This window comes from Lepidochelys kempii, chromosome 3, assembly GCF_965140265.1.
Source record: "Lepidochelys kempii isolate rLepKem1 chromosome 3, rLepKem1.hap2, whole genome shotgun sequence".
Taxonomy (NCBI): Eukaryota; Metazoa; Chordata; order Testudines; family Cheloniidae; genus Lepidochelys; species Lepidochelys kempii.
Genome location: NC_133258.1, coordinates 18138859 through 18152440, shown reverse-complemented (window position 1 = coordinate 18152440; position 13582 = coordinate 18138859). Strand labels below are relative to the sequence as shown.

At 43.5% G+C, this 13582-nt stretch overlaps 1 protein-coding gene across 20 annotated transcripts in view; it reads left to right on the top strand.

The window, feature by feature from the left end:
• Positions 1 to 13582, top strand: part of KLHL29 (kelch like family member 29) — a 601492-nt gene that overhangs the window by 547540 nt on the left and 40370 nt on the right. For 19 of the 20 annotated variants that reach the window (XM_073335871.1, XM_073335864.1, XM_073335868.1 and 16 more), the window contains 3 exons: positions 73 to 271; positions 4170 to 4352; positions 5825 to 6005. In XM_073335871.1, coding sequence (XP_073191972.1) covers positions 73 to 271; positions 4170 to 4352; positions 5825 to 6005 — 563 coding nt within the window. The remainder of the gene's footprint in view (positions 1 to 72; positions 272 to 4169; positions 4353 to 5824; positions 6006 to 13582) is intronic. The other variant, XM_073335869.1, reaches the window with a different exon arrangement.

Sequence of the window (13582 nt, the reverse complement as noted above, 5' to 3'; positions counted from 1 at the left end):
TTGTGATGGGGGAGGAGGAAACGCAGAATGGTTGAAATCAAGCACTAAGGCTGCCATGTGTTCTTTCTCCAGTATGCTGCGGAGTTGCTGGCAGTGGTCCGCCTCCCCTTCATCCATCCCAGTTATCTGCTAAACATTGTTGACAATGAGGAGTTGATAAAGTCTTCAGAGGCCTGCCGGGATCTAGTGAACGAAGCAAAACGTTATCACATGCTCCCACATGCCCGACAAGAGATGCAGACACCAAGAACCCGGCCCAGGCTATCAGCAGGTAAAGCAAAGCTAGCTTCAGAGAGAAAGCTCTGTGATCTGACATTGCCTGCAGTCCAAGACTGAATGGTTCAGACTGTCTGTAGTTTGCAAAGGAAGGGAGGAGTAAGTGTCGTTCCTCTTCCTTTCACCACATTTCAGTAGCACAGGTTTGGGAGCCAGGGAGTCCAGAGTGCTAATCCAAGTTCCGATTCTGTCTCCTTCTGTGTAGGGTGACCAGACATCCCGTTTTGGCTGAGACAGTCCCTTTTTTAAGCCCTGTCCCGGCCGTCCTGACTTTGTTGGCAAAAGAGGGCATTTGTCCCATTTGCTCTTGCCAAACGGATCAAGCTGGCAAGAGCAAACAGGACAAATGCCCACTTTTGTCAAAAAAGTGGGGTGCAGAGGAACGTGGGCGGGGGGTGAGTGGCAATGCCAGCCCTGTGCAGGGGAGGGGGGGCAGGGCTTCTGCTGGGGACAGGCAGGGCTCGAGCGAACAACGACGCCAATTCCAGCCTCATGCAGCGGGGAAGGCAGGGCTCAGGCAAGCCGCGATCTGCCAGCCCCAGCCTTCGGGAATTATGATCACCCTATCTAGTATGTGCATCATTGCTTGCCTGAGCCCTGCCTTCCCCTGCACAAGAGGGGGACTCAGGCAAGCAGCTCGGGCCAGCCCTGCAGGCAGGGGGCTAGCAGGGAGGTGTAGGTCTCAGACCAGCCACTCGCAGTGTCCCATTTTCTCTTTGAGAAATATGATCACCCTTCTTCTGTGGCATTTAGGCAAGTCACTTAAGGTCCAAAAAGCTTCCCCTCTTTTGGATTACTCTATTTTTGGGAAGCCCAGCTTTGTAGACACCTGCACCGAAATGATCAAAGTAGGGTGCCTAAAACTAAGCACCTGAATCCATATTTAGGCACCTAAATGCGTGGTCTGATTTTCAGGAATGATTAACTTCAGTGGCAGCTCTGGATGCTCAGCACCGAGTGAAAATAGGACTCTAAGTATTTAAAGTTGGGCACCCACAACTGGACAACACTTCTAAAAATGTGGTCCTTGTCTTCTCTGCCTCAGCTTCTCCAGGACAACAATATTTTCTTACCTTCCTCTCAGGGTATTGTGAGGATCAGTTGATTAATTATTGTAAAGCAGTTTTCACTTTCTCAGAATTATGTAGATGTATTCTTATTTCAATACCACAAGTCTTAAAATATCAGATCAGGCTGTTTGTTGCATTCAAATTAAAAGGATCACACAAGATATATTATGTTTAAAACATACACACACACACACACAATTTATGGAGAAAGTGTTGTTTCAAGAAGCTTTCCACGTGGGGCATACATGTGGTTTTTGTCTAGCAAAAATAAAGAAGCAAGTCTCCAGTGTAATAAATCAGTCTGTACCAAGGTAGTGTTAGAAAATGTCTAAATACTTGTTACTCTGAAAGTTAGTACAAATAGTATGTATCAGACAACTGCAACAAATAAGAATCAGATGTGGAAGAAATACGTGAAACTTTCCGATGTGTTATGCTTGGTGCTTCTTCCGAGCCAGTACCATGACGAGGCTAAGCAGATTTCCTGATGTACATGGCTATTGAAGCTAGTATGGTATATGTACTGTATGTCAAGCCTCATCATTTGCAGCTTGTGGAGACTGCCCAATCAAAGCACTTTTCAGAAGGAGGAAACATAGACGACTTTCAATAACAATCCACACTAAAAAGTCGTTCGCTGAAGATGGCTAATGGTCTGATGTTTGAAGATTTTTGAAAAGTGCTTATTTTATCTTTGTATATAAAATTATAGATGTAATGCAAACCTTTTACAGAAGCTTGTTGATGTGGGGAAAGTAATTCTTTTGGGATAAGGGAGAATGATTATATTTTTTAATTCAGAGTCTAATTATATAGAACCATGTTATTTTGCATATTGTCTACTTTTATGGATACACAAAGGATCTCCAAACACCCTTTGTGGGTGTGCTGCAGTGTGTGAGATGCCCTCTCAAGGTCATTTATTATCATCACATCACATTAGCACATCACATTAGCACATCAGATTACATTTTCTGGTATGTACTAAAAATAATGATCTCTCGTTACTAAGAAATATTTGTTTAAAACTGTGTAGTATTTTAGGTTTTTAGCTTAATAAGGGGTTGTCTGCATTACCCGCTGGATCGATGGGCAGTGATCAATCCATCGGGGGTCGATTTATCGTGTCTAGTCTAGATGTGATAAATCGACCACCGAGCACTCTCCTGTCGATTCCGGTACTCCACTGGAGTGAGAGGCACAGGTGGAGTCAGCAGGGGAGTGTCAACCTTCAACTTACCGCAGTGAAGACACCGCGGTAAGTAGATCTAAGTACGGTGACTTCAGCTACATTAGTCACGTAGCTGAAGTTGTGTAACTTAGATCGATCACACACACCCTTCCTCCTCCCCCCCCCCGCGTGCCCCCCCCCCCCCCCAGTGTAGACCAGGCCTAAGAGAGTAAACTTTTTTTAAGAACACTTAAATATAAAAAATAAAAAATCCAGATGACGGAGGACAACAATCCAATATTCTGAGTGAATAGTACTTTGCAACAGGCCATGCTGTTTCTGCTATTACATTGAGCACTAAATCCAAAATATCTCAAGCACTTGACAGTGAGTGTTTCAGGCCAGCGGGTGTCAAGCAGTTAAAATGTGATGTACCATAGGAATCTGGGATACGAGCGGATCCTGAGTCTTGTTCAGATTTACCTCAGTCCAGGCACTAAGTAAACTGTGCGTTAAAACCTCAGTATATGGGCCCTACTAACTATGGTGGTGTGTCACCCATTCACACTAGCAGGGAATTTGGCTCACTATACACCTAAGATTAAAGGTTTTGGAAATCTCCAGCTGTGCATGTAAATCTAAATCAAGAAGCTCTTTAAGGAATGGACTGCCTCTTCGCTATGTGTTTGTACAGCACCTAGCAAAATGGAGAACTGATCCAGGACTGAGGCTCCTGGGCACAACCATATTGCACATATAACAATAATAATTAACAATAATGAGGTCTAAAACGGCGAAGTTTGTTTGGGATAAGTGTAACCCACACACTTCCTGGGTGTGGTGTTCTGTCCCACCTAGGGGCACCGAGACCACTTAGAACAAGAGATTATGAGTCTGCTCTACAGCCTTAGCTAAGAGCCAGTTGGCTTTTAGCTCATGTGGTAAAGGCTCATGCACTAAGCTCCAAACGTCCCAGGTTTGATCCTGCCCACTGAGGGCCAGGGTCTGTCAGTGTTACATAAGCACACAAGAGTATTTTGAAAAAGGGCCTCTTTGAAGGAGTGGATGGGAAACAAACTTAAATGTTGAAGAAATGCAGCCAAGAGGGATAAAGCCTAAAAGTTTTCAATACATCAGTCTATGGTGTGAGCTTACATTAATCAAGGAGAAAGCCAGGTGGCAGTTTACATGCTTAAGAGCAAATCCTGATCTCATTGAAGTCATTGTCCATCTTTTCATATAGAGGCCTTTATATTATCTTTCCCTATTATGTGGGGGTGGGGTTGTATCCAAATACAATGACTGGTACCAACCCTCCTTATTAAATCCTACTATATTGAAATTGTATCTCCTCACTCGCCATTATTACCATGTACTCTTCACCTTCTCCCTACCCCACTCCTGTTCTATCATACAGCCTACAAAATTTTTCATAGGTGAGCCTTTAATAAGCAGCAACAATATTGAAGAAACCAAATTATAAGTGATAGGCTAGCTACAGACTATTGGAGACCAAAAAAAGACTTGTTTTTCTAAGTGTATTTTTAATGGGGATAGAGAAATGGATTGACTGCAAAGTGCTTTTAGATAGGTTACCTCCCCAGTGAGAGACGACTCTTTCTTAGAATGTATTTTGGTTAATTGTATCCTAGGTGTGGCCGAGGTAATAGTCTTAGTGGGAGGTCGTCAGATGATTGGCATGAACCAACGAGCTTTAACAGCAGTCACTTGCTTAAATCCTCAAAACAATAAATGGTACCCATTGGCCAGCCTGCCTTTCTATGATCGGGAGTTTTTCAGCGTAGTCAGCGCTGGAGACAACATCTATCTTTCAGGTAAGCAGCATACACATTGGGAGCAGAAAAGCACTGGGTCCTCCCAAACTGTACTGTACAGTATAAGCAGGGAGGAACAGTTGCCAGTTTTATTCAACCACCCCTGGGGGAAAGGGAAAAACAAACAAATATGCTTTTATCACTCTCCATTTCACTTCAGCTCCAATTTCGTCCCAGAGCAGGCAACAGCACATTTTGCAGTTATATAGAGAATAGGTTCAACAACCATCAAACCTGTGAAAGAGGTTTCCAGGCTGTAGTAACATAGTTTAAAAAAGTGGCTGAAGTTGGGTCTAAATGGTGGGTTGCTGCATTCAAGATTGACTGAGCTGCTGAATATGTGACCTACACTTAAAATGTTTGTTTACAAGAGTGTTGTTGAAATCTCTGTTTTGATAGTAGACTGTAGCCCTATAATCTTGTTAGGTTCAGTGCTCCTGAAGCCACACTCCTGAAAAGGGTTTATCTAAAAGAGTTGCCGACTACAATTTGTGCTTGAAGTATAAAAGGTGTCTGTTTGTATTAAATCATATAGTACATTTCCTTGGATCGGGGAAAAAAGCAATCTCCAGTAGGTAGTTGTAAGGATCCCCCTAGTGGTCCCTGAGTGTAAGTTTGATTATGTCTGAGAAGAAAGGTTTCAGAGTAGCAGCCATGTTAGTCTGTATCCGCAAAAAGAAAAGGAGGACTTGTGGCATCTTAGACTAACAAATTTATTTGAGCATAAGCTTTCGTGAGCTACAGCTCACTTCATCGGATGCATTTCCTATTCTGTTTCCTATTCTGTAAAACAAGAATAATAATACTTACCCACTTTATGGGGTGTTGGGAAGTGAAACGCTTTGAGACCTTCAGTTAGAAAGAGCTACAGAAATATCCAGTATTATTAGTGTACTGCTTGATCATTTTAAACTCTTTGGCAGTGCTTATAACACTGGGTCTGCACTGTAATAGAAAAGCCAACTAATCATGGAAGTGATGCGTGAAAATTAGGAGTTAAACCTTAAAATCCCCTAATTCTACTTTATATGTGTACAAAACATGTTGTTTCTATTCTGTGTCACATAAAAACTGAATTAAGCATTCTGGATTTCAGAGTGGACAGTGAATAGCAAGCCAGTCAGTCTCTGCCACATGACACCTTCTTGCAAGTGTGTGGTAATTGGAAGATTGGAGGTTATTTATGGATGTTGGATGTGTATATTCCTTTACGCACATGTCCTTCTTAGTCTGACATCTTGATATCCTCATGTCATCTTAAAAAAACAAACCTTTGAAACGCACGAATAAATGACACCGATCTGCTTCATAGAAACAGATGCTCCCTATTGAGAGTGATTTATTTTAATTACTCAACTGTCATTAGAAGAGCTTTTACTTGGTAACTGGCTTTGATTGCAACATACAGTGGACTACCTGCATCCAAGTTCTCACTTAATTCTCTCCTTTTCTCACCCATGTCTTGTTGGCAGGTGGCATGGAGTCTGGTGTCACACTCTCTGATGTCTGGTGTTACATGTCCTTACTTGATAACTGGAATCTCGTATCCCGAATGACAGTCCCAAGGTGTCGGCACAACAGCCTGGTGTACGATGGGAAAATTTATACCATTGGAGGCGTTGGTGTGGCAGGCAATGTTGATCATGTGGAAAGGTAAGGTTCTCCTCCTAAAGAAATTATTTGACATGTGATCTAAAAGCGCACTGTTGACTCAAATTAGCTCAAAAATTTTGATTTGGTCAAAACAAGATTTTACAGAAGATAACAAAAATAGAAAAAAACTTTTTTTAAAAGTTCCAGTGGAAAAAATTGTATTAAAACAAATACATAAAAGTTTGTGGTGTGGGAACTGTAGCTGAGACATAACAAATTAATCTCATATAGGCATCTATTACATGGGGAAAATTTTCAATCCGTATTGAGATGTGCTGAATAGAGCATGGTCGGAACCAGATTTTTCATTTAAATTTTGAATGCTTGACTTTGTAAACTTAATGCTCTTTTAACATAGTTTCCTTTATGTAATTATATATAATAATGTATAAATATGGCATCTAAAAACTGCATTAAAAGAAAATTATTAAGGTTGCAAAGTCAAGCATGCAAACATTAGGAAATCCTAGCATTACGGGTGCCTGTGCAATTTTCATTTGTCCTCCTTTTGTATATGCATTATGATTAGAGCTATGCGAATAACTGTTTTTTCAGTATACTGGCAGGTCCGAAAAAAGCCTGCCACAATTTTTTAACATGGGCAAAACGGAGTATTTCTCTCTCGCTGCATTCTCAGAAAAGACTGAACCATTTTGTCTAGAATTTTCCACACTCAAAAAATCAGCATGAGGCAGACACCCAGCATAGAAAAATTCAGCCCAAATGGTTAATGTCTGGAAAAGTTGAAGCTGAAGAAAGGTCTTAGTATGGAAAGTGTCAGGCAACCTTAATAGTAGGTGGGGCTATAAGCAGCCCCACCTATAATGTAATAAGAAATGCCTCTGCAACCTTAAACCTACCTCTCTGTGCTGTAGGATCATGCTGTAATTGCATGATCAACAACTGTGACACTTCGCATGTCTGCGAGTCACCCTTTCCGTGCAGTGTTTGCAATCCCATCATTGCAGAGATGAAATGAACAAAAATAAAACTGACTTTGTTGATTCTCTCCAGTGAATGACAGAACACAGGAAGTAAACAAGCAGCATAAATAGTGAAGAGTAAATGGATTTTGCTAGCATTGTGCATGCTGTATACTCCAAGCTGATGATGAGTGGGCCCAGGGGGACTAGAACTGTTTCATGGGTTTGCAAAATTTATTCAAATTCCCAAACCTCTTCTCCTGTAATTTAAAGTCATGCTTTTTTCACAAGGGAAGTGTAGGGGTTTGTTTCTTTTTTAAATCCTCTTTTAGATAAAGAGGAATGACACTGATGCAAGCAGGTGTCCTGTGTGCACTAATAGCCTGTATTTAGTTTTGATTAGAGTATGTCCTTTTGCCCAGTCTGTTTCTTTCTCCGCTCTGATTCTCATGTTCTCTCTTAAGCAGACCATCAACAAAAAAAGGAACAGTTTGTATTTCCAAAACCAGGGACTGTGTAGGCTGAGAATTAGGCAAAGCCGGTCCTTCCTAATATTAATAGTATTACTAATAGTTAGTCCTGCCACAAGTGTTGGGGACTGGACTAGATGACCTCTCGAGGTCCCTTCCAGTTCTACAATTCTATGATTCCCCAGACCCTCTGTCCCTCAAGATCAGCCCCCAGCCCCCAGAATAAGTCTTATGACTCTTGGGATTGTTATGACACGTCTCATCATATTTGGTATTTTTCTTAAATCCCCAGCTCCGAGAGTCATACAATTGCATTAGAAACTGAGCTTACATTTTAAAGGTGAGGAGCACATGTCATAGCTCCACTGAATTTCTAGCCTTTGTGGAGAAAAGCTTGAAAACATGCACCCTTATGGCTCAGAAGCCAGAAGGCTAATAAGAGAACCCCTAATGTATTTTTTTATCTCATGATTTTAAGGCAGTTCTCATGATTTGGAACTCTTGGGGTTGGCAGCACTGTAAGAATGACCTTAACCTGACACCACGTGGTGCCTGCACATTGTGGTCTCACAGGGACACACATGTTTTGATGAAAGGTTTTGTGGCTCAGGTCCCAACAACCCTTAAACTGAGCATGCTAGAATATTTACAGTTTAAAAAAGGAAGGCTAGTGTAGGCCTGTTATGCATGTTTATCCAGTAGAATAGCAGGGTTTCTCCATATTGCGGGGGGGGGGGGGGTAGCTCAGTGGGTTGAGCATTGGCCTGCTTAAACCCAGCATTGTGAGTTCAATCCTTGAGGGGGCCATTTAGGGATCTGGGGCAAAAATTGGGGATTGGTCCTGCTTTGAGCAGGGGGTTGAACTAGATGACCTCCTAAGGTCCCTTCCAACCCTGATATTCTATGATATCATTTCCATGCATTCTGCCTCTGCAGGGGTAGGTAAGCCCTTGTGATGGGGATTTGTTAAATTTGCAATTATAATTAATGTGCTATTATCGATAAAAGTGACTTATGAGAAGCAACAGTAGAACAGAGTGCATGCCCAGATTGTGTGTCCCTTTTGGGTTATGCTGGGAGATCAGAAGTTTTTAAAAATTAAAGTGAAGGAGAGGGATTAAAAAGTGTGTTAGTTTCATTGCTTAAATCATTTGTGTGCGTGGGTGTTATGCATTTGGTTTTGGAATTGACATTCTGGGCTTTTAACAGTAGAAAAGTGAGGAGAGAAAAAGTTCACCTTAAAAACTGCAATCCACAGACTGACATTATTCAAACTGAAACATCTCCCAATTGCCCCAACATCCTAATTTTAGCAGGTACTCAGAAAATTGAAGGCAGATGGAATAATTGTTCCAAGTCTTATGAGCAATGAGGCATTTTGAATTTGGGTCATCTCTTTCAGGAGAATCATTAATGTTCAGAATAATGTTAATTTAATTGCTCAATTTTCTGATGTCACATGCACAATTAAAACCCAACTCGGAACTTCCCAGTTCCTTCCTTGTGTGTGGGTGGGTGTGGTTATGACCTGCACTAATGGAGAGATTACATTTTCCACTATAGTGTGGATTGGACATTGCTCTTTGAATGTGTCAAGTTTGCTTTGGATGGGGCACAGAAATACAGTCTCAGGAGACCACCTATGCCTTTAGATCATTTATTACCCAGACTAGATAGTATTACGTACAAAACACTGCATTATAAGAATGTTGAAGTTGCAAAGTCAAGTACTCAAAAGTTAGGAATTCCAGATTGTCTGTGCAGTTTTTAGTCAGCCTCTTTGTGAGTATACATTATGGTACTGTTGTGAGCTGGGTGAAACCATGTTACGGGTTGAGTTAAAAACACCTTGTTCAAGCTGATGCCTCCATTTAAGACAGTTAAGAGGCCACATCTAAAACAAAGCCTAATAGAGTCTGCCCGGAAAATAGCACCGTGGAGGCAGAGGCTGGATATTGTGACCAGGGGTGTGGGGGTGAGTGAGAGTCTGAGAAAAACACTCACACAGAGAAAAGGTGGGAACAGACAAGACTGCAAGAGGAAAATTAAGCAAGAAAGCCAAGCAGTAAGTAAACAGTGCCTGCAAGTGACCTGGAAAAACTAGAGAGAAAGCTTTTGGATCTGGTATGTATTGGGTAAAGGGATTTGGGGGCCTGTAAACTAAGAAACTGCTCTTGGTTCCCTCCAGGGCTGGCTGTAGGTTTTTTGCTGCCCCAAGCAAAACATTTGCCACCCCAAGCTCCGAGAGCGCAACTGCTCAAGCAAAAAAAATAAAATAAAAAGGATGGCCGGAATGCCGCCCCTGGGATTGTGCTGACCCACGTACGTGCTTGCTTTGCTGGTGCCTAGAGCTGGTCCTGTACCCTCAGCATTCTGAGACAGGGCTTTGTACATTCTTGGTAAACAAACAAAACTGCATCAAAGAGGTAACTGACTATCGCCAATTTCTGCTTCCAACCTGAACATCCCCAGACTCCCAAACTTTGCCTAGCCGCTCGGATTTAAAAGGGGCAACAATACAGCCTTTAATTACATGAGCAAATACTATTTTTTTCCACAGGTGATCATAACTTCGTCAAATTTGGGCAGATTTTCATGAGAATGGCAAAAGGCACCTCCCAGACACCCAGGTGACCCCCGCCCCTGCCAAATTTCAAGTCCCTACTCCAAAGCAAGGCGGCAGTAGAGAAGTTCAGTAAAATGGTTCTAAGAATTTTTTAACATGAACATAACATCTTAGTTTCCTTAATATCACTCTGAGAAATGGCTGAATTGTTTTACTGAAATTTTCAGAAAATTCCAGTCTAAGGCAAACATCCAGCATGGAAAATCTCATCTCAAATGATTAAAGTTTGGTTAAATTATAATCAACTGATGTCAGGGTCTTATGGAAAGTGTCCTGCACCCTTAAGTACAGGTGCTGCTACCTGCACTGTGTATAATTCATGTATGGGGATTGCATATGGATGGTCATTTGCTAAATGTCTTTTGTGCTATCCAGAAAGCACTAATGCAGTTAGGAGCAATTTTCTTTGGACTCCATAGGGTGAGTTATGGAATCATCCCTTCCCTGCTCCTTTGTCTGTACTTTATTTAAACTGTAATCTCTATGGGGTCTTGGCCGTTGGGTGAAATCCTGGCACCACTGAAGTAAATGGGAGCTTTGTTATTGACTTCAGTGGGTTCAAGATTTCATCCTTTGTTTTCTAATATGCCTTCAAAGAGCCAAGCAGATGCCACTATGATGGGCAACCTTCTTAAAACCTGAATAGATATATAAATAAACAGCATGTGTAATGTATTATTTATTAATTTATTGAAATAATTTGTACATACCAGCTGAGCTGAATCATAAACTCACTCTGTGAAATGGATGTTTTACGCACATAGACTCGTCTTCTGTGGGATTGGATTGTTGAGCTGTGTTTTTGGACGAAGGGCTTTAAGGAAATAGCAATGACACTACAGTTCTCAGTCGAGCCCCTCTGGCAATTTTGACTGTAACAGGAAATAAGTCCCTAGATGTTTAGTTGAGAGATTTTCCCACCAACCTGTCTGCTTCTGTTATTCCTGAGGAAATTCTGTGCCAAAATATTAAAGATTATGTGCACAATATTTTAAAATTCTGCAGATTTTATTTGTCAATAAATAAATGGGGCTCCTGCATGGCAGTGGGTAGCACAGACCACTGGCTGCATTGAGGTGGGAGAGCACCCTGAATCCCCAACCTCCCCCAGTACAGGGACTCGGCAGTGAGGCTGCACCTGACCTTGACACAGCACAAGGGCCGTGCCCCTTTGCACCAGGTGTAGACAGGCAGGCCCAGCCCACCAGGATACAAGTGTGGAGGGGCTTAGTGCGGGGGGATCCAGGTGTGGGATGAGAGGTTTCTGTGTAGGGCAATCTGAGTCCGGGAAGCCCAGTGGGCAGAGGTGAAAGTAAGCTGGTACGCCCCGATACAGCGTACTGGCAAGAGCCGGTGCACCGTACTGGGGCAGCCCAGCTTCCCCAGGGGCCAATTTAAAGGGCCTGGGGCTCCCAGCAGTGGCTGGAGTCCCAGGCCCTTTAAATTGCCTCCAGAGCCCCGCTGCTGGAGCCCTGGGGTAGCAGCTGCGGGGCTCCAGCGGCTATTTAAAGGGCCTGGGGCTCCCCTGCTTCTATCTCCCCGGCCCTTTAAATAGCCACCGGAGCCCCGCTGCCGCTACTCCAGGGCTCCGGGGGGCTATTTAAAGGACTGGGGTGGTAGAAGCAGGGGAGCCACAGGCCCCTTAAATAGTCCCCAGAGCCCTAGGGTAGCGGGGGCTCCAGGAGCTATTTAAAGGGCCGGGGCTCCAGCTGCCTCTGCCAACCCGGTCCTTTAAATAGCCGCGGAGCCTCGCCACTTCCCCAGGGCTCCAGCGGCTAATTACAGGACCTGGGCAGTAGAAGCAGTGGAACCCTGGTCCCTTTAAATAGCCCCAGGAGCCCTGGGCTGCTGCTGCTACCCCAGTGGGGAGGGAAGGCAGAGAAGGGGGTGCACTTACCTTACAGGGTGGGCTGGGGCTCGCTCTGACCCCCTCAGCCCTGCCCCTTCCGGGGGCCAGAGCTGGCCCCAGCATACCAGTAAGTCAGTCGACTTATTTTCACCCCTGCCAGTAGGAGATCTGGATGCACAGGAGCTCGTTGGGGGGTTTCGGGTGCAGAGGCAATGGGACACTGCAGGGGATCCAGGTGAAGGTGGTTGGGGCTCAGCGAGGGCGGGGCCTGGGTGTGGGCAGGGACTTGTTGGGGGGGATCTAGATGTAGGGGGATAGGGCTTCTTAGGGTGAGCTTTCAATGGGCCTGCTTATCGGGGGAGCCCCAGCTTCTGCCAAGGGGACACCGCGTGCCGGACTCCCGCTTCCCCGTGATTTCCCTGTCCCCTGTTCTTCTCCATCCCCCTCCCCTCAATCCCACATTCCCTTCCCCCTGCCCTATTCCACCCCCCCCCTTCCTTCCCCACTGCCTCTTTCCTTCAGGTGGGCAGCTCTGCGCTTGCAGAAATGAGGGGGGTCAGTGGCACATAACCCTGTTTGCCCCCCCATGCCTCACCACTGTTGGGGGGGGTAGTCGCCCCCACAAAACTGCATCCATGGTCATCCCCACACACACACATACGTGGCTTTCCTGCCATTTTCTCCAAGGAAGTACAGGAATTCTGCGGGATGGGAATGAGCATTTTCTGCCGGTGCACGGTCCCGCAGAATCCCCCCAGGAGTATTCTGTAGCTTGTATATAAATAACGGATGGAGGAATTAAGAGGATCTGTGAACTGGGTTTCTGTATAGTGGATGGAGCTTCCTAATACGTGAGAGCTGAAAAGGCTGTATATGCTGACTATATATATGGCTAAATGTTTATGGATTTGGATACTTCATAGTAATTATCTGTCTGACGGGTGTTGAACGATGAAGCATGTTGTTCTGATACAGGGCCTCTAGATTTATCTAAAATTGGCTGACTACTTCAATTTATATGTGCACATGGAATACAGTTTAAAAAATTAAATATAAAATAATCTGTAATTGTCATTTTACACACTGTTTCAGAACCCAGTGTTATATTGATGTCTTAACAAAATTATATCTAGAACCTTGTCCAAGAATAGTTCATTAAGATCTTCAGAACAGTCAGAAGGAAATGAAAAAGCAAAACCATTAATGTGATTTTAAACATCATGTGAGCCATCTGGAGTGCAGATCGATACTACACAATGAAGCTCTATTTTGTATAGCATCCTTCCTGAAAATTGTATTCCAAAGTTAAATAATGTATAAGATAGTGAAGGGTTGGTGGTCTATAAACTATTGATAATGATAACATAAAGACTTTATAATGTGAATAAATTAAAGCATTTAGTCATAAGGCTGTTTAACTTTAGAAGGAGAGAAATTAAGAGGCCGAGGAAAAGGGGGGGAAACGTGTTTTCAGATAAGGTATGAAAAGAGTTGGAGAGTTCATAAGGCAGAGAGCTGCTCCAAAGGGCAGAAGTTGCAGAGTAAAAGCCTGTCTTGCCATTAATGCTGAGATTGTGGGAAAAGGAAGAGAAAGAAAGCACATGCTAAATGAGATGAGTGAGGTGAGAGAAAGATCAGTCCTACGAGGGATAACTGGGGAATGCAGAATTTTCAAAACAAGAAAGGTTATTTTTATTTTGCAGGTCTAG